This window comes from Amphibalanus amphitrite, unplaced genomic scaffold (genome assembly GCF_019059575.1).
Source record: "Amphibalanus amphitrite isolate SeventyFive unplaced genomic scaffold, NRLGWU_Aamphi_draft 001798F_arrow, whole genome shotgun sequence".
Classification (NCBI taxonomy): Eukaryota; Metazoa; Arthropoda; class Thecostraca; order Balanomorpha; family Balanidae; genus Amphibalanus; species Amphibalanus amphitrite.
The window spans coordinates 53,964-76,014 of NW_024883291.1; the positions used below are offsets into that span (position 1 = coordinate 53,964).

Here is a 22,051-nt window from a genome sequence, read left to right on the forward strand (position 1 = left end):
GACGTAATTAATAGCAAGAGAAAATGTGTTTATGAAACCGAGCACAATGCCTATATGAATAAATTGCGCGCAAACTGCAGGAATTGCTACTGTTTTTGTTAGTAACGTTTGTGTTGCTAGTAACTTGTGCCTGAAGCACATGTGTCCAGCGCATCTTCACCGCGCAACGAGCGAACTCATTGAACTCAGTTACACTCTTTTCAGGCCTTGATCACCGTCCGGCTACCTCTGCAGCTGCACCGCAGCACCTGCCGATCGCCGTGTCGCCGTCGCCGCCACCGATCTTCCCGACCATTGCTCTCGGCAACCATGGACCAGAAGACCCAGCCTGCCGGCGCCGGTGCAGCCGCCGCCGCCGCCTCGCATGCCGCTGCTGCTGCCTCCGGTGCCGCTGCTGCTGCTGCCGCTGCCGCCCAACCGGACTACCTCCGCATGGCGACTGCGCCACGCAGCCACGTCGCGCCGCCGCGCTTCTTCGAGGAGGACCCCGTGATCTGGCTCGTCCAGCTCGACCTCTTCTTCTCTCAGGCAGCTGTGGACGATGAGCTCAGCCGCTTCCGGATCGCCGCTACTCTCCTTCCTGGCCACCTCCTGTGCGACTTCACCGACATCCTCCGCAACCCTCCTCAAGACCGACCTTACACCATCCTTTCCGACGCCATCCGTCAGCGGTTCGGCAAATCAGTCGAACAGCGTCTTCGCTGCCTGCTCTCTGGCCAACAACTCGGCGACAGGCGTCCTTCCCAATTCCTTCGGCATCTCCTGGACCTTGCTGAAGCTGAAGGCTCACAAGATTCCCCGCTCATCCGCCAAATCTTCCTCAATGCTCTTCCGCCTCGGACTCAGCCCTTCCTCCAGTGCCTGCCGCCTGGGACGGACCTTGCGACCATCGCTAGCACTGCCGACCGACTCCTGGAGCTTCCGCAGCAGTCGGACGTCGCTGCACCTACCTCAGGTCTTCTCGCCGCGGTATCGACTTCTGCGCCTGCTGCAGCCTCACCTGCTGCTCCTGCAGGACCCTTCCACCTCCAAGACCTGATGAGCCAGCTGCTGACTGGTATCACGGCCCTCACAACATCAGTCGCCACACTGGTGGACGAGACGCGCCGCCGAGAGAGGTCTGCATCCCGTGCCCCCGGCCGCGCTCGCCACCGTCCACCACGCGACCTGTCTGCTGCTGCCCGGTCACCCAGCCCTGCAACCAACACATCTACCGGCGCTGGTGCTTCTTACTGCTGGTACCACCACAAGTTCGGTACCAACGCGCGCTCGTGTCAGTCACCGTGCTCGTGGTCTGCAACCGCAACTCAGACCTCGGGAAACCAGCAGTAGGACAGGTGACACAGACGTCTGCACCTGCCCTGCTCAACCCTGACGTCCCTCCAGCAAGCGGCCTTCTGAGACTCAAGGACAACAACACTGGCATCACCTTCCTCATCGACACTGGAGCCGAGTACAGTGTTCTTCCAGCGACACCCACCGATCGTGCTCGCGGAACCAACGGACTGGATCTGCAAGCAGCCAACAACAGCAGCATCCAGACCTATGGTCAGCGCATGCTCACGCTTTCTCTCGGCCTCAGAAGAGATTTCAACTGGATCTTCATCATCGCGGACGTCTCCCATCCTCTCCTAGGAGCCGACTTCCTCTCCTCGTATGATCTTCTCGTCGACACCAAGAGAGGCCGTCTCATCGACCACCTAACTGAGCTGTCTTCACCTGCTTCCCACTCTTCAGTGCCATCCACCGGACTGACAGCCGTCGTCGGAACCGACAACCCAGCATTCCTTAACCTCCTTCGAGAATTCCCCAGCCTCACCCAGCCGTCACATCATCCGGAGCCACAGCACTCAGTCCGACATCACATCGAGACTACCGGCCCTCCGGTCTTCTGCCGCCCACGCCGTCTGGATCCAGCTCGACTCGCCACTGCCAAGGCAGAGTTCCAACGCCTCCTCAGTCTCGGAGTCATCCGACCCAGCAGCAGTCGGTATGCATCACCGCTGCACATGGTGCCCAAGTCGTCTGGAGATTGGAGACCCTGTGGTGATTACCGTGCACTGAACCGCATCACAGTGCCTGACCGGTACCCACTACCACATCTCCACGACTTCACTGCCTGCCTCGCTGGGACATCGATCTACTCTCGGCTCGACCTCGTCAGGGCCTTCAACCAGATACCGATGGCCCCAGAAGACATCGCCAAGACAGCGATCACAACGCCCTTCGGCGCCTTCGAGTTCCTCCGTCTGCCGTACGGTCTCCGGAACTGCGCTCAAACCTTCCAAAGGTTCATGGATCACATCCTCCGTGGCCTGGACTTCGCCTTCGTCTATGTAGACGACATCCTCATCGCCAGCAGCAGCATCTCGGAACATCTCACACACCTCCGAGAGGTCTTCAGCCGTCTTTCCCGCAACGGTGTGCTCCTCAACCCATCGAAGTGCGCCTTCGGCATGGAAAGCATCTCCTACCTCGGCCACCAGATCTCCAGCGGAGGCATCACTCCTCTCGACGATCGAGTCAGTGCGATCAAGAACTTCGACCGTCCAGAGTCAAAGAAGAGCCTCAAGAAGTTCCTGGGGATGATCAACTTCTATCACCGCTTCATCCCACACGCTGCTGCTCTTCTGGCACCTCTCCACGGCCTGACTGCCTCAGACGACCGAGCTTCTTCAGTCACGTGGACCCCAGAGGCAGACGCCGCCTTCTCTGCAGCCAAAGCCGCCCTCGCTGACGTCACCCAGCTCGCTCATCCCGTCAAAGATGCAGCTCTGAGCCTCAGCACTGACGCCAGCAGCACGGCAGCCGGCGCCGTGCTCCACCAGCGAGTTGGTGGTTCTCTCCAGCCTCTCGCCTTCTTCTCGCGCAAGTTCACGCCCACCCAACGCCGCTACAGCACCTTTGGACGGGAATTGCTCGCGATGTACCTCGCCGTGCGACATTTCCTGCCCTATCTGGAAGGACGTGACTTCGAGATCCTCACGGACCACAAGCCGCTCGTCTTTGCTCTCAAGGCCAACGGCAACGCCAACCATTCTCTCCGTGAACAACGTCACATGGACCTGATTCTGCAGCACACCAGCAAGATCGGACATGTTCCTGGACACCTCAACCCGGTAGCTGACGCCATCTCACGGATCAGCTCAGTGTCTGTGCCAGCTTCTGCCGCAGCTACACCTTCACCCGGCTTTCTGAGCTTGGCCGACATCGCCCTACACCAAGCCAACGATCCTGACCTGCCGAAGCTGCAACAATCCTCATCTCTGATCATCCGTGACTTCCCAGTCCCTGATCATCCGCATCTACGTCTCTGGTGCGACACCTCAACGGCCACACCTAGACCTGTAGTCCCAGCCAGACTCCGCCCTTCTATCATCAAGAGCTTCCACGACTTGTCTCATCCTGGCATCAACGCTACGCGTCATCTCATCTCATCGAGGTTCATCTGGCCCCACATCAACGCGGACATCCGTGCCTTCGTCCGGAGCTGCCAGCACTGCCAGCGTGCCAAGATCCAGCGCCACACGAAGCCACCCATGGGCAGCTTCCAGCCACCTGACTCTCGCTTCCTGCACATCCACATCGACCTTGTCGGACCACTTCCTCCGTCCCAGGGCAACTCCTATCTCCTCACTGTCGTCGACCGCTTCACCCGATGGCCCGAGGCAATTCCTCTGCCCACCATGGACGCCGTCACGGTGGCTCGGCATCTCGTCAGCGGCTGGATCGCCCGCTTCGGAGTACCCGAACTCATCACCACCGACAGAGGATCCCAGTTCGAGTCCCGCCTCTGGACAGAAGTCTCCAAGCTTCTCGGCACCTCTCGGATCCGGACCTGCGCCTACCACCCAGAAGCAAACGGGATGGTAGAGCGCTTCCACCGCCAACTGAAGTCAGCTCTGCGGACCGATGACGACGCCGTCTCCTGGTCGGACCGACTTCCTCTGGTGCTACTCGGAGTGCGCACGACCCTCAAGGAGGATCTCGGATGCACCGCTGCAGACCTAGTCTATGGTTGCAGTCTCCGACTTCCTGGTGACTTCCTCTCCCCCATGTCGTCGGACACTTCTTCTGATCCGGCTTCCCTAGCCTCTCGTCTCCGTGCCGCCATGTCGGAGCTCCGTCCAACTCCTCCTCGTCCTGGCTCCCGCCAAATCTTCATCTCTCAAGACATGCAAACCTGCTCCCACGTCTTCATCCGACGCGATTCGCATCGCTCTCCTTTCCAATACGTCTATGACGGTCCTTATCGTGTCCTATCCCGCGACCAGCACACCGTCACCATCGACCGTCTCGGGCGACGCGACACCGTCACCCTGGCTCGGTGTAAACCGGCCTTCACGGACAACATGCCTGCCGCAACGCCGCCTGCAGCACCGGACGTCCTGGTGAACGACACGCCTACTACAGCGACAGACAGCTCGGTGGACCGCCCGCCTGCTGCATCGCCTGCACCCAGCCGCTCAGGTGCCCCCGGCGGCTCTCGCCCGGCTCGCCGCGTGCCGCCGGACCCGCCGCCTGCTTCGCCACCCCCTCTCCGTCGTTCGTCGCGTCTTCGCCGCCACACATCTTTTTATGGTGTTTAACTAGGGCGGGGGAGTGATGTAGCCATGTACTTCTGCCGGTCACCGCTAGGCCCATGTACTTCTGCCGGTCGCCGCTAGATGCTGCGAACCGCGAGTTACAGTGTTGTTAATAGGTGTCGCTTTTACCAGTCTCTAAATTGCTAAAGCCTTCGATTAAATTATGCGCCCCTCTTTTAACGTTCCGTTCGCTTAAACTGCTGTATTGTTTGGACAATTGCATTGGCTATGTGTATATTAAAAACCATATGTATTCGTTTATTACATTCGATGTTCTCGCCAACATGTGTGCAATACTAGATAACTAAGTTCGTATGTAAAACTATATATGTCTCGATTTTGTGGCGAAATACAAGAGATATCTGTATGTTACAGTGTTTCTACTGGCTACACCAGCCATAACTGCATAAGCTGACATTCGGCAGTGATCATACGGATATGTTATAAATGTGTTTTGACCAAAACCATTTTTGCGTTTTATTTTGCCTGCCTCCGTCTCGCCGCCGCCGCCGCCGCCGCCGCCGCCATGCATGACGTCACGGCGCGGCTACAGCTGCCGCCGCCGCCGCCGCCGTCTCTGGCCCGGATCGATAGACGGGAGACTCGGCCAGTTGGTTCTCGGTCGGCGCGCAGTGCTCGTGCCACCACCACCTCCTCCTCCACCGCCAGCGGAGCCGACATGCCCCTGGGCCGGCCCAGGTCACCGCCCAGCCTCCTCTCCTGATCAGGTCAGTGGGAGCAGAGGGTCTGAGGTCAGAGAGGAGCAGTAGGAGACGAGTGGAGCTGTGAGCAGAGAGAAGTGCACCCGTGGAGGGGCTCTGCAAGCGGACGAGGGAATTGCTCCTGGTAAGTGTTATGTTATGCTTCTGTTTGCAACAGCAGTGCATTTATGAGACCAAATGGGCGACCAAATACGAACGGCAACTGTGGGTTGTCGTGTAGCCAAGCGGTAGAACACTTGTTTGGCGCAGAGCCAGCATCGATTTTGTCACAGCTTTCAGCCAATGAGAGCACTGGATGAAGAATGCTTAGCCTTGTTAAACAATGTCCTTTAGAGCCGAATATGTATAAGCTCTTGTTGTTCTTCAACAAATTATACGTTAACCCTCGCCGGCACAGGGGGGGTTGATGCAACCTCCCCTAAGGTTTTTCGCAAATAACTCGCGTAAGAAGCGGCCGATCGCCACGAAACTTTCAGCACCCTCGCATTGATAATTTTACACCTACCCTGAAAATTTCATGACCCTGACCCAAATGACCTTTGACCTGTGACCTCTTTTCCGAGACCATGTTTGGCCGGAATCGCGATTCGGCGTATGTCGGCTCGCATTAGCCGCGCGTTTGCAAGCTTTTCGTGGTTTCAAACGTTCAAACATGTGACTTGATGCTGCTCCCATACATTAGGGTGGATGTCAAGGTCACCTGAAGGTCATGTTAGGTTATTGACCTTTGGTGACCTCGGGTGACCTCGGTTCACTTTTTCGAGTTTTACATGTTTCTTGGCTAGTTTTTGGAGCTGAATTCGAATTTAGCAACCATTTGAACATTTACGAAGTAGTTTTGGTGCCTTCGTAACATGTTACGAAGCTGTCAGAGGCGGTTGACACGTATTACGAATACCCGTCTCAACCCCTACCGGTTGACCTGACCTGACCTGACCCGACCTGACTAAATGCTAAAAGACATCATCTCTGATCAAAACTAACTACGATATTCGCGATCAGCACCCCGGAAAACCACATAGCAGCCACACTTTACGACTTTCTAACAGGTCCCGATTTTCCCGGTTTTCGGGTCATTGACCTTACCTGGAAGGTCACCCGATGACCTAGGACCTTAAAATTGGGTATCATCGGCTTCCTATCGTGACGGGCAACACGCTCGTTTTTCCGCGAAGCTCTAGCTCGATCAGGGGCCAAACGCTGGGGGGTGGGGGGGGGGGGTGGGGGGGGGTCGTACCCTTGTGCCGTCGAAGGACGCAAAATGGCCTGTCCCGGCGAGGGTTAAGATTCATGAAGCGTAAAAATCGTCTAAATTAGTGCGAAATATTTTGGTTCTTATAAAAAAATGAAGTAAGTGCCATCACTTTTCCTCACGAAGAGCAATAGATAGCTGAAGTTTTTTTTTTAACTTTTGCGTCTTATGTCTAAGCGATTCGGAAACTATATAAAATGAGCTTTAAGCATTGCATCTGTTACTATACAGAGTTATTCTTTACAGCTCTTTTTAGATTAACAGTACGTTCGGGCTTGGGATACCGACAGATTGATAAATTTAGGTACTCTCTCTTGGGTTTTAGCTTTTCTTTTTGAAAAAAGCAAAATACAATTCTATACAATGATAAATGGTAAAATACAAATAATAAAAAAAAATGAAACACAATGCTTATAATGATCAAACTATGTAAGTATACCTATAGGCTATACACGTACACTTGTGAGGTTTATGTACAAAACTATGACTCATTCGTGAGATCATCTAAGAAAGTAGAATCAGCAGCAAGGAAAATTGCAAAGCTACATAGTTATCAGCTACTGCCAAATGCATTGTAATATGAACCCTGTGTTCTAAATAAAGGCATTGTAAAATGTAATACTTATGAGAGCTAAGGATTATCCTTTCTTCCTAGCCATGATGACCACAGTGTATTAACCCGCGCCCCGTAGGGCTACCGGCGGACCCTACCACCCGTAGGGGGGGGGGCCGTATCGGCCCCCCCCTAAGATCTCGGAAAGTTACCGGCCGATTTTCAAAATTCAAACGGCCTTCGATAGCCCCACCCGGGAACTACCTTGTGACCAAATTTCATTGACCTAGGTCAAACCGATGACGTCACAGGTCAGGTCAAAGGTCAGATTTTCACCGTTCACGGGCAATTCAAGAAATGTGCTGTGAAAGCGAGTAAATTGGTAATTTATTGAAAACCATCGATGGTACATTGTTCGTCAAACACATACTTTGCTATCTGAGGTCACTGATACCAGGTCAGGTCACAGCGAGGTCAGGTCACAGGGGTCACAATATGAATGTGTCGTGTGATGCATGTTTTATGGTCCATTTTACATGACAAATGCGATTATGTGGGTTAGGCAGCCTTTGGGGCCAGCCTAGGTCACGTTTTTGTGAAGGTCAGGTCAAGGTCAGGTCAAATTAGGTCAAATTTCAAAGTTGATATTTTTGCATAAAATGGTTATTGATTCGATGCAGCTCGTCACGGGGAGTCTAATGGTGGTCTTCGTTTTGCTCTACGAGTTCTAGAATTGCCAAAAATTGAGTTTGAAAATTTGACGTCATCATTTTTGAACAGTTTTTTCGCTATAACTTGGCCAAAAAACGAGGTATCGATCTGAAATGTGGTATGTAGATAGAAGACGGTAGGCACTATCACATATATTCCGGTTTTTTCGAAACTCAAAAAACTTTTTGGATTTTTGGCGAATATATCCAAAAAAATGCTTTTTTGATTTTTGGGGGTCAAAACTCAAAAATTTCAAAAATTCGAGATAGCAGTTTTGTAGCCCTGTCAATTCTACACCTTTTATGTCTTGATCATTTTTCTGTATCTTCAAAGCTGTAGTCCTGACAGGTCTTCTCGCGAAGGTCTTTTTTCGGTCGAAAATGACAGAACATGACGTCACTCTGACGTCATTTGTGGCCAACCTATCATAGCCTCTGGAAAAATTTTTGGTCACAATGTGTAAAATTGATGCCCGGAGGGGTCCTGAAAGTTTGGTGGCGATATCTCCAGCCGTTTAGGAGATATCGACCGAAAAGGACAGGGGGGGCCGTTTCGGCCCCCCCCCTACGGGGCGCGGGTTAATGGGGCACGGTCTTCCCCTAAATGACCGTTACTTCCTCCCTGGGAACGCGGTCTCACACACAATTGGTCAGGATTGTGCGAGGCTGCGGGATGCGGTGATGGTCATGCTCTGGTATTTTGTATTGGATGAATTGTTTTGTATTGGATTGTTATATGGTATCTGGCCCAATGGTAAAGTTCTATGATCAGAGACTAGGGGGGGGGGGGGAAGGGGATATGGGGGATCGGTTAGTCATAACAGCGTTTGCAATTCCTTGATTATACCTGAAGAAAGTAGCCAGAATCTCGAATTGTAAAAAGAAAAAAATGTCCTGGCGTTATACCACAGCGAGCCTTATGCTGCCCGTATATTGTACGGTGACCTCTTCATTTGCTCACTAGCTGACCTTTTCCAGAGGTCAGCTGTGCCACATCAGTCTAGTAACTGACCCGGACCCGCAGCCACCGGGAGCATTGCGAAAGATCCCGCGCGCCGGGGCAGCGGTCCAGAGGAGCGTCGCTGACACTTCAATCGATGACTCTGACCGCTGTCTATGGGGTAGAGTGGGAGGAAGAGAGAGGAGAGGGGGTGGGAGATGCTGTGGATCAGTCTCGGTACTGACTGCTGATATACACGAAGAAAAAGAGAGGGGGAGAGAGAGGGAGAAAGAGAGAGAGAGAGAGAGAGAGAGAGAGAGAGAGAGAGAGAGAGAAAGAGAGAGAGAGAGAGAGAGAGAGAGAGAGAGAGAGAGAGAGAGAGAGAGAGAGAGAGAGAGAGAGAGAGAGAGAGAGAGAGAGAGAGAGAGAGAGAGAGAGAGAGAGAGAGAGAGAGAGAGTGAGTGAGGGAGAGACAGAGCTATGTTGGGCTCAATCTAACGGCAATGTTCAATGATGGCAGTTTATTGGCCTAAGCAGGTCTACTATGTTTATTTTGCCTGAGCTCAATGCTGCGCTGTTGTAGTGGGCAGATGACTATGCGAGCCAGCTGGTCCTAAAACCATCCAGCTGGTCCCCTCACGCAGTTTGAGCGATAAACGAACAAGTGTGCGCTGTCGCGAACGGCGTGCCACCTGCACCAATCATGTCACCGCTCTGTGCGACCACACCAGCCGTCTGCTTTCCACTGCCTTTGCGTTTGAATAACCGATGTTGTCTCTTCTAACTCCGTCGTACTCTCCGTTGTCTCACTGTTCTAGTGTCTTTCTTATTGTCTCGGTGTCTTCTCCCTTTGTAGCTCAGCTTCTCCTTGTCTACAGATCTTTTTAGCTTGATCTAGCTTTACGCCCCTGTTTATTGGCTTATGTGCTTACTGTCTCACTTCTTCTCTGTATCTGTCTCTCCGTCTCGCTGTTCCCCCATCTCACTACCTCTTCTTCTCTTCCTTTCCCTCTCACTGTCTCTCCGTTCGTCCCTCGATCCCGACCCTATCTCAGTCTCCGATCCAATAGCAAACAGCACTGGCTGATGCCACACCATAAGGGACTCGTCAGCGCTTTTAGAGCTCGGCATCGGCGCAGTTTGTTTTGGCGCCTCTCGAGGCAGAGTACTGCGCCCTGCCTGAGAGTCGAGAGAAGGAAAGAGAAGACTGAGACAACGAGAGAACTGCGCTCTGCTGTGCCTGCTAAGAACTGCTTCAGTGTCTGAACGTGTGGGTGACTTCGGAACCAGGATAGAAGGATTAACAGTAAAAAAGGGCATAAATGCATTACTACGACCGCAGCCAGCTGTGGTTCACATAGCCGCCATTGTATCCTAAACAGTATTATTCCCAATTATTTAATCCGGCGGCCACTGGGACTTGCACCCGCCCGGCCCACGGTTCGTTTATTGTTACTTATTCCCCATTGAGCTAATGGCAGTTAGCTTGTGGTTTAAGATATTCGCTTTCTTTTAGAAATAATGGATTTATAGAACTGCCTCATATTTTTGTTGTATTGGCACAAATGGCTATTTTGTTGTCTGTGTTTTCCACCAAATTGAGGACAATATTGATATGAAGGAGACATGGGATTGCCAGCATTTGGTATATGTGTTATTTAAATAAAATGATCATTGCAAGTTAACCCTGGCCCGGCAAGGGGGTTGATGCAACCCCCCTTAAGGTTTTTTTTTTCGCAAAGAACGTAAAAACAGCGGCGCGTAGCGTTGCCAAATTTGGCATACCCTCTGAGACAGCCTTTTTGCAGTTTGCACCTATCCTGAAAATTTGAAGTCCCAGTCTTTTCAGGTCAGGTCACCAGGTCACAAAAACCGGTACAAGGTCAGAGGAAAATTGGACTAGTTTAGCGGCAACTGAATTCCAAAGTTCACTTAAATTGGTAACAAAGTATATCATTCGATGTGCACGGACGTGCTGAGTTCACTGGTGTTTTATTTTTGCTCTATCTTTACTAGGTAAAAAGTTATAAGCGAAAAACCTTTGACATGTTTTTATACCCCCGAAAACCCCCCTAAATATTGACTTAGAGACATCAAATTTTTACAGGAGCGAGATCTTCTATGGTTCCAACTATCCTATAAATTTGGCGTTTCTAAGTAACATAGGAGCCAATCGCCAGGGGGTCGCACCAACCCCCCTCGCCGTCCGTGTTATGGAAAAGGCCCTCGCCTTGTGAGGGCCTTTTCCATAAGGTAAAAAGTTTTATACACCGATCAGTCTAACAACAAAGGTGAGCGTTTTAAAGGTAGTGTGCCAGCTTTCTTGGACCGTATGGAGTTAATGGCCCAGATAAGGAGAACCGGATTTTTAGAACTTATCCATACCTTCAAAACTCATGGAAACGTCTTAAATTCTTCAAATTTTGAGTACCCCAGTGCGAAATTCGCCCCGACGGGTTGTCGGTCGTTCCCCAGCCACATTTCACACCACTATGAACAATAAATGCACACACTGAAATCGCTATTACCGATATGCTCATCCAATCAAGTTTCGATAAACCCGTTCATCATCATCTCCTGCGGTTTCGAACACGCCTGTTAGGTGGTGCGGTAGACTGCGCCCAAAGCCAGGGCCCCGGTAACGTGAGGTAGCCGAGTCGGGGCAGCGTGCGTTGACCCAAGCCGGGGCCGCGCGTCCTCCCGGTGTCATGTGATAGCCCGGGGCTGCCCGCGGGGATGCGGTAGACCGCGCCCAAAGCTGCGGCCCCGGCTTGGGTCAGCGCACGCTGCCCCGACTCGGCTACCTCACGTTACCGGGGCCCTGGCTTTGGGCGCGGCTTCTGCTCATACTTTGTGGTGCGGTGGTGGTGCGTCGGGCCGCGCGCTCTGACTTCGGCCAAGAAAAATGCGTCAGCTGATCATTGTCATTTCTGCCACTTGCGTGTGGTGAAATGGGGTCATAACTTAACCCGCGCGGGGCTGGGGTCTCCAGCCGAACGCGCGGGGCTGGGGGGGGTAAATTTTACCCCCCTGTTATCTCCCGAACTAATGGTCCGATTTGGAAAATTCAAACGCCAATGGAAAGCTCTCATCACGAACTACTAAAAACATGTACTTAATTTAAAGTTTGAGGTCAAGTTCAAGGTCAGGTCAAGGGTACAAATTGCAAGTTTCTACAGTATCGGCCTTGCACCGTAGTTGCCGAAGAATGGAGTCATGGACTGAGACTGATCGCTCAAAACGTGTTCTTAGGCTACCAAGACAATATTCGTTGCATACGATATCATTCAGAGGTCAAGGTCAAGGTCAGGTCAGGTCAGGTCAGGTCACCAAAAAACAAAATATAGAAAAGGGCATGTGCGACACATGTTTTATGGGTCATTTTACTCATATAATTCAATAGGCACACTCAATAAGTGATATGGACCACCTCTGGATGAATTTCAGGTCGAGGTCAGGTCAAGGTCAGGTCAAGTGAGGTCAAATTTTGAAGTTGGTTGTTAAGGCCTAAAAAGGTGTCTATCTGATGCAGTTTTTCACGGCGAATCGAATGGTGCTATTGTTGTTTCCGTACGAGGTCTAGAACTTCCAAAAAAGTCATTTTTCAAAAAATTTGTGTGTCGTGACGTCATAAAATTTTGAATAACTCCCACATTTTTGAACCGATTCTTCCAAAATTTGGTATGTAGGTGCACATAGACCACTTCTCTGACATATATTCCGGTTTTTCGATAGACTCAAAATTTTGAATTTTATAATGATTTTCCCAAAAAAGTTAGTTTTTTTAAAAAAATTTAGGCCAAAATCCAAAATTTTCAAAAAACCGAGATAGCCATTTGATAGACAAAGTAAAATTACGCATAACCTTTTTTGTTACGTCTTGATTCCTTTAAAAATGAAGATGTTAGCGGCGTTTGAACTTTTGCCGTTTTTGAGGCGAAAATGGCGAACATGACGTCACTAAAACGTCAATTTCTCAAAAAATTTCCGACGGATTCGCTCAAATTTTCAGGGAACGTGTCAAATTGATGTAAGAAAAGATACTGAATGTTTGGCGGCGCTGCGCGCCGCCGTTTTTGAGATATCGCAAAAATTCGCGAGGGGGGGTAAAATTTACCCCCCCCCCCCAGCCCCACGCGGGTTAAGAGACGGCTTTTTCATATCAATTATTTTACATAAAATCATATTTCAAACCATAAATAATGTTCGACAGCCAAATAAAAGAAACAATACCAATACAGGCTTACAGTTTAAGGCTCGACATTGTGTTGTCTACGATTAGACAGCTGATAACTCATTCCCGTACGTCGTAACTCTATAATGACCTTTGCTTATTGTCACGTGTGCGCCGCATTCGCGATTGTTGCCGACGCCTGTTTACAGGTCAGCCCACTACAGTTGTTATACATATCGAAAAACCGATAAACTTTTAGGCGAAAAAGGCACTATTCCAGGCCCATTTTTGATTTTCTTTGCGATATTAGGTAAAAACAGAAGCTTCTTATCCTAGGAAAAATAAAATGGGAAATCTTTCAAAGGTGGCACACTACCTTTAAGCAAAACAAAGGTTAACACTGACCTGTATACCTGTATACCGCTGTATACCTCGGTATACAGCGGTCAATGCTCGGACACATACAGGTGTTCGTGCCCAGAGCGTATTTCCTAGCTGAGGTGCCCCCGAATTATTGAGCGGGCCGCACAGAAAGCACGCGGAGCCCTGCGGCAGTGGTTCACCAACCTCGAACGGCGCGATGGTCATAGAGTTATGTCGAAGTGAAGTGGGTAATGCAGCAGCCACATCGAGCCTAGGACATAGCTTCAACTTCTAGCCCACCTCTTGGCGTCGCTGCCGGACAAAAGGGAATGGATTCTACAAACAAATGGAATATTTAGGTTTGGGAGTCTGTGTAAGAATGGTTTAGTGCAAAGCTAATGTTAATGACACATCTACCTCTTATTCATATCGTAGAAAGGTTAAAAAAGGGTTACAATTCAGATGAGTAATTTTTAAATAAGGTTATGCAGAGGACTCATCTTGAAGTACTTTTAACGATGATTGGCAGCAAAGGTTTTTGCGATTAAATTTTGAACTTCAGTACGGGAAGCCTATTTCATGTGATTAGTGATAATATAAAAGGTACACAATGACAAAATGCACAACGCTATTGTGCATTGTTTTTCGTGAGTCCATGGAAAACGAAACTGTTTGAAATGTATTGTGGTCAGCTGTATAGGGTACGTCCGTCGTCCATTGAACACTTTCAGAAAAAGAGTAGAGAGAAAAATAGGTAAGGAGAGAGTGTTATACACCATGCATCCAAGACATGTTGTCCTCTTCCCTGTAGTAAATGCAGACAATATGACTTTCAGAAAAAATACAAATTTTTCGACACAAAGCATTGGTGATCCTTCATTTCTTCTTTCCGTATTATATTCGTTCCTGCCAGAGGCCTATTTCACCCGTTTACTATTACACGTAAGTATTCATTGCACAATGAAACCGCACACTCGACAACTTGTGCCTGGTTCACTCTGACACATGTTCGCTCCCGTTCTCCGCTCCTCTCCCCACCTCACCCCATGGGTCCCGCGCTCTCCGGGCTCCCCTATAGCCAATAACGTCTACCCCAGTGAGTCACCCGCGGCCCACATCTATCCGCTAACCACTGGGCAGCGGCGGCGGCCGGCGGCGTTCGGCATCGATCCCCGGGCAGAGCGGGAAAGAGCGATGGGGGACGGCGCTGTCCCGGTCACGTGGCGGGCCTCGGAGATGAAAAGGTGCTGAACTTGTGCCGGCGAATGGAGGAACTCTCTGCGGATGGTGTCCAAAGTAGTTGACGAAAAGCGGCAAAGTCGTGTGACAATTCAGGGGCTTGGGGATTATTTATTAGATTAGATATTATTTATTACGTTAATTATTTGGGATTTGGATATTATTTATTAGAAATTAATTAGAAATTGCTGATCACGACCCAACTAGGTCGAGTTTTCCGGGAACAAGTTTTCAAATGCAGCAAAGGCGAACATCATGTTTCATAGTTTTTTTTTTTTAAGTAGGAAGTACTTTGTGTTTGGATCTTGCAGAAAGGACACGCTGGTAGAAACGTTGCGTCGTATCATTTAGCGGGATCATCAGAGGTGAAAAAACCCTGCTACTCGCCTGCGTGCGTAGGTGACAGCCATAGGAATAAAGAGACAGATTCGAGCATCTCAGTTGTTGCATTTAAAATAGATAACTAGTCCGTTCCCGCTAAAATCAGAGCTGTCTTCCCATAGAGGGCCACTATGGACCACGGCACAAAAATTTAACAGCGTCATCTCTTTGTAGACAGCTGGGGCTGAAAATACCGCCGGTGCGACAGCCGGTGCGTTGTGAAGCGCCATAGACGGTTCCATGACAACTGAACCAGTGACAACTGAACCAGGACAACTGAACCAGTGACAACTGAACCAGGGACAACTGAACCAGTGACAGCTGAACCAGGGACAACTGAACAAGTGACAACTGAACCAGGGACAACTGAACCAGGGACAACTGAACCAGTGACAACTGAACTAGTGACAACTGAACCAGTGACAACTGAACCAGTGACAAATGAACCAGTAGACAACTGAACCAGTAGACAACTGAACCAGTGGACAACTGAACCAGCGGACAACTGAACCAGCGGACAACTGAACCAGTGACAACTGAACCAGTGACAACTGAACCAGTGACAACTGAACCAGTGACAACTGAACCAGTGATAACTGAACCAGTGGACAACTGAACCAGTGGACAACTGAACCAGTGGACAACTGAACCAGTGACAACTGAACCACTAACCAGTAGCCCAGCAAGCAATTTTACTCCGGGCCCAAGCAAGCTGAAGTGCGGCTTGCCCGAGATTTTTAGTCGAGCTAAAGTCGGCTAGCGCTTGGACTAAAGTCGGCTAGCGCTTGTGCTAAAGACTAAAGTCGGCGTATGACACAAAAACGCCGACTAAAACCCATGCTCTGCCGGAGGTATGCCCTCTGGGCCTCTCGGCGAGCTCAGGACAGCCGTTGTTTAGCCCTAGTTGTGCGACGTTTGGCGTAAGCCCGATGGATGTAAGCCCGAGCAGTGAATCCATTTATATACCGGAGATTCCTCTGGGCCCAGGCGGGCTGAACTCTGCCAAGCCCACGTTGCGTGCCCTGTCTGTCCCGAGTTAGGCCATCAAAGTGAATATCATTTATACGTTGCTAACTATTCGGGCGTCCCAGGTGGGCGTAACGGTTGCCACACCAGTTCGCGACCACCAGGCTAGCTGTCAGCCCTGTCAGCCGTCGTACGGCTCTGGGACGGACACTCTAATAGATCGGACACAGATCAATTGGCAGACCGGCAGATTGGCACAGACCGTCCGTCCAGCCACCCGCTACCTTATACCTATACAGCGCAGTACGACATTAGTTGTCCACTGGTTCAGTTGTCCACTGGTTCAGTTGTCCGCTGGCTCAGTTGTCTGCTGGCTCAGTTGTCCTGTCCACTGGTTTGGTCGTCCACTGGTTCAGTTGCCATACTGGTTCAGTTGTCCACTGGACACTGGTTCAGTTGTCACTGGTTCAGTTGTCACTGGTTCAGTTGTCACTGGTTCAGTTGTCACTGGTTCAGTTGTCATACTGGTTCAGTTGTCACTGGTTCAGTTGTCACTGACTCAGTTGTCACTGGTTCAGTTGTCTACTGGTTCAGTTGTCCACTGGTTCAGTTGTCCACTGGTTCAGTTGTCCACTGGTTCAGTTGTCACTGGTTCAGTTGTCCCTGGTTCAGTTGTCACTGGTTCAGTTGTCGCTGGTTCAGTTGTCGCTGGTTCAGTTGTCGCTGGTTCAGTTGTCGCTGGTTCAGTTGTCACTGGCTCAGTTGTCACTGGTTCAGTTGTCCCTGGTTCAGTTTTACTGGTTCAGTTGTCCCTGGTTCAGTTGTCACTGGTTCAGTTGTCTGCCTACCCCATAGACAACGCAGGAAAAACGGCGACAGCGCGACAGCTCGTCCCCGCTCGTCGCCGGTTGAACGGTGGCGGGGACCGGCGCGGCCTTGGCCGCCGCCGGAGTAGGGAAGGACCGGGCGACTGGGACGGGGGACGTCACATCTGGGCCACAACTGGGGTGAGATCCATGACCATCGGTCCCAGAAACTTGGTTGGAGCGTTGATAATTGGTTCCGACTAGTGAAGCAAAGGCAAGTGAATCAGTGACAACTGACAATTCTTTCGTGAGTTCTGATTGAACTGGATCAGGAAGCCAGGACGAGCTAGGACGTCGGTCAGACCTAGGTTTAGGTAAGTTGGATGGTAGTGATTTATTTTTGTTGTACTGTGTCACTGAAATGTGGTGATGCGTTGTGATGCCCAGAGTCCGAAATTTTAAAGGTCAGTTTCTTTTCATTCTAGCCTCATTTTCATTTCTAGGCCTAAAAGGGTGATGAGAAAACGTCAAAAAGTACCTTCTGTTTCAAGATTACTGTTGGTGACAGCTAGACATCGCGTAGGTGACAGCTTTTGCGTTTTATTCACCTCTGGGGATCATTTTTCGTTCCCATTTCATATGACTGGCGGCTGAGATCGTAATCTGATGTACGTAACTTATAAAACAGTTTTCGTCGCATGTTTGTGGTTAAATACTTGGCAATCACGGAAGAATACATGAGTTGTCGATTAAATCCACAATTGATAATGGATTTCCTTGCGAGTTTTGGAAATACTACTGTTTGTGGATCCTAAATGATTGCGAAATGGAGAATATTTCACCTGACACTCGCCCAGATAATCTTCTAGGATCTTTTTGTGAAGTGGGTGGACCTCACGGACGGCAAGCTCTAAATCAACAGCAACCTTAATTATTCAACAACCAATCAGTGCATTTTTCTAACCCTCAGGACATTCAATTACGGTGCGGTTAAGTAGGAAAACTTTACAGATTGTTTTTCAGCACGGGCGATCTATCACCGGACACTATTTTCCGCTGATATGGGCCTCTCCCCACCTCTTACTCTTGTGCAACACGGTACCTTTTCATCTCCGCACTTATGAATCGAATATGTCATTAACCCGACCTATGTAAGGTTTTAAGGCTAGCCAAATGCTGCTTCAACATAAGACATGTCCAGATGATTTATTAGAGGAAAGATAACACTCTAATGATAACCTGAGCATTAGGACTATTAGGATCACTCTGTTATTACCTTCTCTCGAACAGAGCAGTATGCACAATAAGTACAATACACTAGGTAATTACCCCTCGCCGTTCCCAGGTGCGCTCTGGCCGCGATGCGGGCGCTCGGCTGGGCGCTGCTCGCCCTCCTGCTGGCCGTCGGCAGGTCGGCGGCGCAAGGTGAGCAGCCGATCGTCGACGACGACGATGCATGCGACGACGAGCCTAGCGAGCCGCCTTGCTCTCACTGCACACCGGCGCGCGGTAAGGGGCCTGCATGCGCGGCCAGGGGCGCAGCCAGGCACCGCGCCGCCGGGGGTCGGACGCTGCCCCGGCGCGGTGGAGAGAGGTCGGTTTGTGGAAAATGAGGATCGTAATGGATCAGTATTTTCGGTGGGAGAAGTTAAGATGAAGACGTTTTTGAGGCCGCATTGCTAAAAAAATATTTGCCTTTCGGAACATTGCACATCAATTCTCTATCCTATTAATTATGCTTCTCAAAGGGTTCTCAACATTTTGTACTCAAACCAATCTTTAATCCTCTTTTAACTTTATGTGCACCTAATGGCAGCCTTGTCGGCTGCTCCTCGCAAAGCGACATATACAAATTTCTGGTTTAAATCCGCTATTAAAATGCCCTCCGAAAAACTAAGATCCATCACTATCCGTGCAGAGTAAAACACTGTCTTTACACTGGTTTTGGTGGCAGTAATTGCCTGGCTGCGCCCCTGTGGTAGTTAAGCCAAAACATGACAAAAAGTCACACACATCTTTTTCATAGAGTGAAACGTGAATGACATGTATCTAGCTTGACATGTGTATTTTGAATAGACAATAACACTACACGTTGTTAGAGCCTAGAACACTGTATATGTGTAGCACTAAAACGGTTTGCTGATTAGGATGTACAATTACTTATTCAATTACAATACAAAGGCCAAACAATGTGATCTACGGCTTTAGATGTTCACCATGACCGACATAAATCCTGTTTGCAGGGAGTAGCATTTTTCTGCAGCACTGCTTACAATCAATTTTTATTATTGTTTTTCATGCTTGCAAAGGTAAATTTTTATGGAAGTAAAGCGAGCAAGGAAACATTCAAAACTGTAAGCATGCGCAGCAGTTTCGACATACCTTTACATAACCTCACCTATTATATAGTAACTGCCGGTTCCACTCAGGAGGGGGGTGGGGGACATATCAATGCATTTTTGGTTAGGACATTTTTGCACTACCTTCCCCGTGGTGTCTGAAGGCCACCTGTCTGAATCCGCCAGAGCATACGCGCAGCGTCATGCTTGCTTATTGCTTGCCGTAAGCTGCTAACGCTAATTCACCTCTTCCATAACTGCATAAAACACTCGGGATCTTATGCAGCTCAGTGCACATATTTGGCATTATAAGCACGTAGTAACCCCATCGTTTACGGGCTTCATTCTGCTTAAGACCACCAAGGCTCCAACCCATTTCGCGGACGGTGGGTTGCGTCACCAGTCGCCACAAATGCTGCTCTTTTAGATAGTGTCTGCCTCAGAAGGTCTTGGTCTGCCTAACAAAGGACTGTTGTAATGCAAGGGGCATCACCGATTGCGCTTTTGACACGAGATTAGACCGAGATGGAATGGCTTCCTCTTTGGGGAGAGAAGCTGCTGGCCAAACGAGCTCACTTTGTTGGGCAATGTTGACTTTTGGGCATAGGGAGACCGTTAAGCTATAGGCACAATTCAAACGCAATTTACTGTCATGAAGATTGTTTCGATAAATCAATGCATATTTGCGCTTCCTATTTTTCAAATATAAAAGACGCGAGGTTATCTAGAGGTCAATTTCGCACACCTTACGATTGAAGCATGCATTACGATGAAGCAATCTAAACTGCAATCATTAACTCTCTTGCAAGAAATACATGCTTACATGTAAATCATTACTAGACAGTTGCATTACACGTGCATATAGAAATGCATGAGACGTACCTACAATCAGGCAATAAAGTATTGTACATATTATTCACAGAATGCAGCGGTGACGCAACATTAGCAAGTTGACTCCTAATGGACTTGCATACATATCAACTGATCACGCTACAAATGAGATAATTGTGGGATGAACGAACCGCAGTTTGGTAGTAAATAGACGTTCTATTTTTACACTTAAAAAGGAAAAAGTAACGAAAGCAAAAAAAAAAAAAATGACATGACGACTAAAATTCACCGTTCAAACATTGTCTGTCCATTTCCAAAAAAAAAAAATCAATAATGGTCATAACTCACAGACAGACTGACATACTTATTACGTAATACCTCGTGTTACTATTCACGATTTTTAATAACGCCAACCCCCAAACTACGCTAACCGTTTTCCGCATCACCTCTACCAATGCTGGCCACTGTAAGTTTTTGGTGGTGGTGAGTGGGGTGTGTGCTGTTTGCTGTGTCTCGGGAACCCCCCTCTGCCGCCGCCCTGTGCGCGCCCCTGGTTTGACCTTTGACTCTCCCCGCGCTGACCTCTGCCGGACTTTCAGTCGACGCTGCGGCGGGAGCAGACTCGGACGGCCCAGGGCCGGAGGGTGACCCCGATCGACCTTTTGTGCCGCTATCAGGAGCAAGTAGGTGACGCCGTGGCACACTGCTCACTTTGTCCTCTATATAGTGTTGGTACACCCTTCGTATAGCTAGATAGACGCTCAGTCTTACCGATGTGATGGACGAATGTATAATGTATATAATTTTGGTCACTTGTGCTGAAACGATGATGGCCTTTTTGAGCAAGAGTCCGGCATTATGAAAGGACTAGCATTACCTAACTACATCAGGAGATGAGCCTTGAATCAGTCTGAGTGTTTTAGATTATCACATTCGTCCTCGTTACAATCTGATGACTGAGGTCTACAATGCTAATAATTTATTCTTGTAGCACATGCTATCTACCTTCAACTTTTGCTTTGTCCTTGCAAAAACCTTCTTGAATTCTATTGTAGGTGGGCATTGGTTGGCTGACCCTTATGTATTTACTACTTTTGGTACACTTAAATAGCCCTCAGCGATTACATTACGTAGTAGTTAGATGGTTATTCTATGATGGCCTGTCACTTACCATCTGCCATTATTATGAACTCACTTTTTAGATCGACTCTCCAGTCTCCAAGCGCATCTCCACATTTGCATTCTTTTCTTTTGCTTATACCTGCATAAACAGCACAAAATATCAATTATACGCCTTCAATCTCATGTGTTTAGCTAAATTTTGAGCATAGCTCAGATGAAAATTTTGTTTTTCCCTCTCGATATGCCTGTATATCATATGTAGTTTCAGCACATCCTATCAGTAAGACTTTAGTGGGCCCCACACTGGGAAATACTGTAGCGATTCATTGATGCAAAATGTCCTGCTCAAGCCAATGGCTATCGGCGGATTACCGGAGGTAGGAGCTGAACTGATCACCTTCTCTTCTAAGCATGTCATTTTCTCCGTTCCTTGCATGGGTGTTTGTATTGTAAATATGTGGCAAGTTTGTGTGTGAACACATGAAATACATGTAGATAAATGTTGCAAGCGTGAATGCGTGATAAGGTGTCCATCCAAACATAATGGATACTAAAGGAAACATTCGTTACAATTCTGCTTATAGGCAGCTCATGTTGTTTATGTTCGTTTTCGTTGCATTGATTGAAAGGAAACTGAAAAAAAGTTCCAAGCAATCGTGCGAATAGCATCAGAGGCTGCACCAACGTGATTGCTAAACCCTCCCCTTGGTATGCGGCCAATGAAACATTTCTTGTATCAGTAAAGTCGTTGAAGTTGATGTCAACGCGTAAGTTATTCCCGCTTGGGCAAGAAGCAGCCATACAATATTTGAAATATGTCGCCTGAACGATTTAAAAGTTCCATTAAGATGAGGAAAGTTATTTTTACTACGAATGTGTCGCACTATTGACACTTGAATAGTGTCTCATAAACCTTCCACTCAAATGAACTAACATGTACTAGAATATGGTCACATCACAACTACATCAGGAGAGGCCAAACAGCCAGAGAAATGACACTTCATAACGAAGTTCCTTACCTGCGACGTACTGTAATTGCACTGCAGTGATAGGTTGTACCTGTTAAA

General features: G+C 49.0%; 2 protein-coding genes across 2 annotated transcripts in view; one reads left to right on the plus strand and one right to left on the minus strand.

The window, feature by feature from the left end:
• The window catches only part of LOC122375218 (dehydrodolichyl diphosphate synthase complex subunit DHDDS-like), a 36,215-nt gene extending 14,166 nt beyond the window's left edge, over nt 1–22,049 (minus strand). The window contains exon 1 of the mRNA XM_043354483.1: nt 22,004–22,049. The gene's annotated coding sequence lies outside the window, so the exon portion shown is untranslated. The remainder of the gene's footprint in view (nt 1–22,003) is intronic.
• The window catches only part of LOC122375221 (cubilin-like), a 33,636-nt gene continuing 16,779 nt past the window's right edge, over nt 5,195–22,051 (plus strand). The window contains exons 1-3 of the mRNA XM_043354490.1: nt 5,195–5,314; nt 18,038–18,201; nt 20,462–20,545. Of these exons, the coding sequence (XP_043210425.1) occupies nt 18,054–18,201; nt 20,462–20,545 (232 nt within the window). The 5' untranslated portion in view covers nt 5,195–5,314; nt 18,038–18,053. The remainder of the gene's footprint in view (nt 5,315–18,037; nt 18,202–20,461; nt 20,546–22,051) is intronic.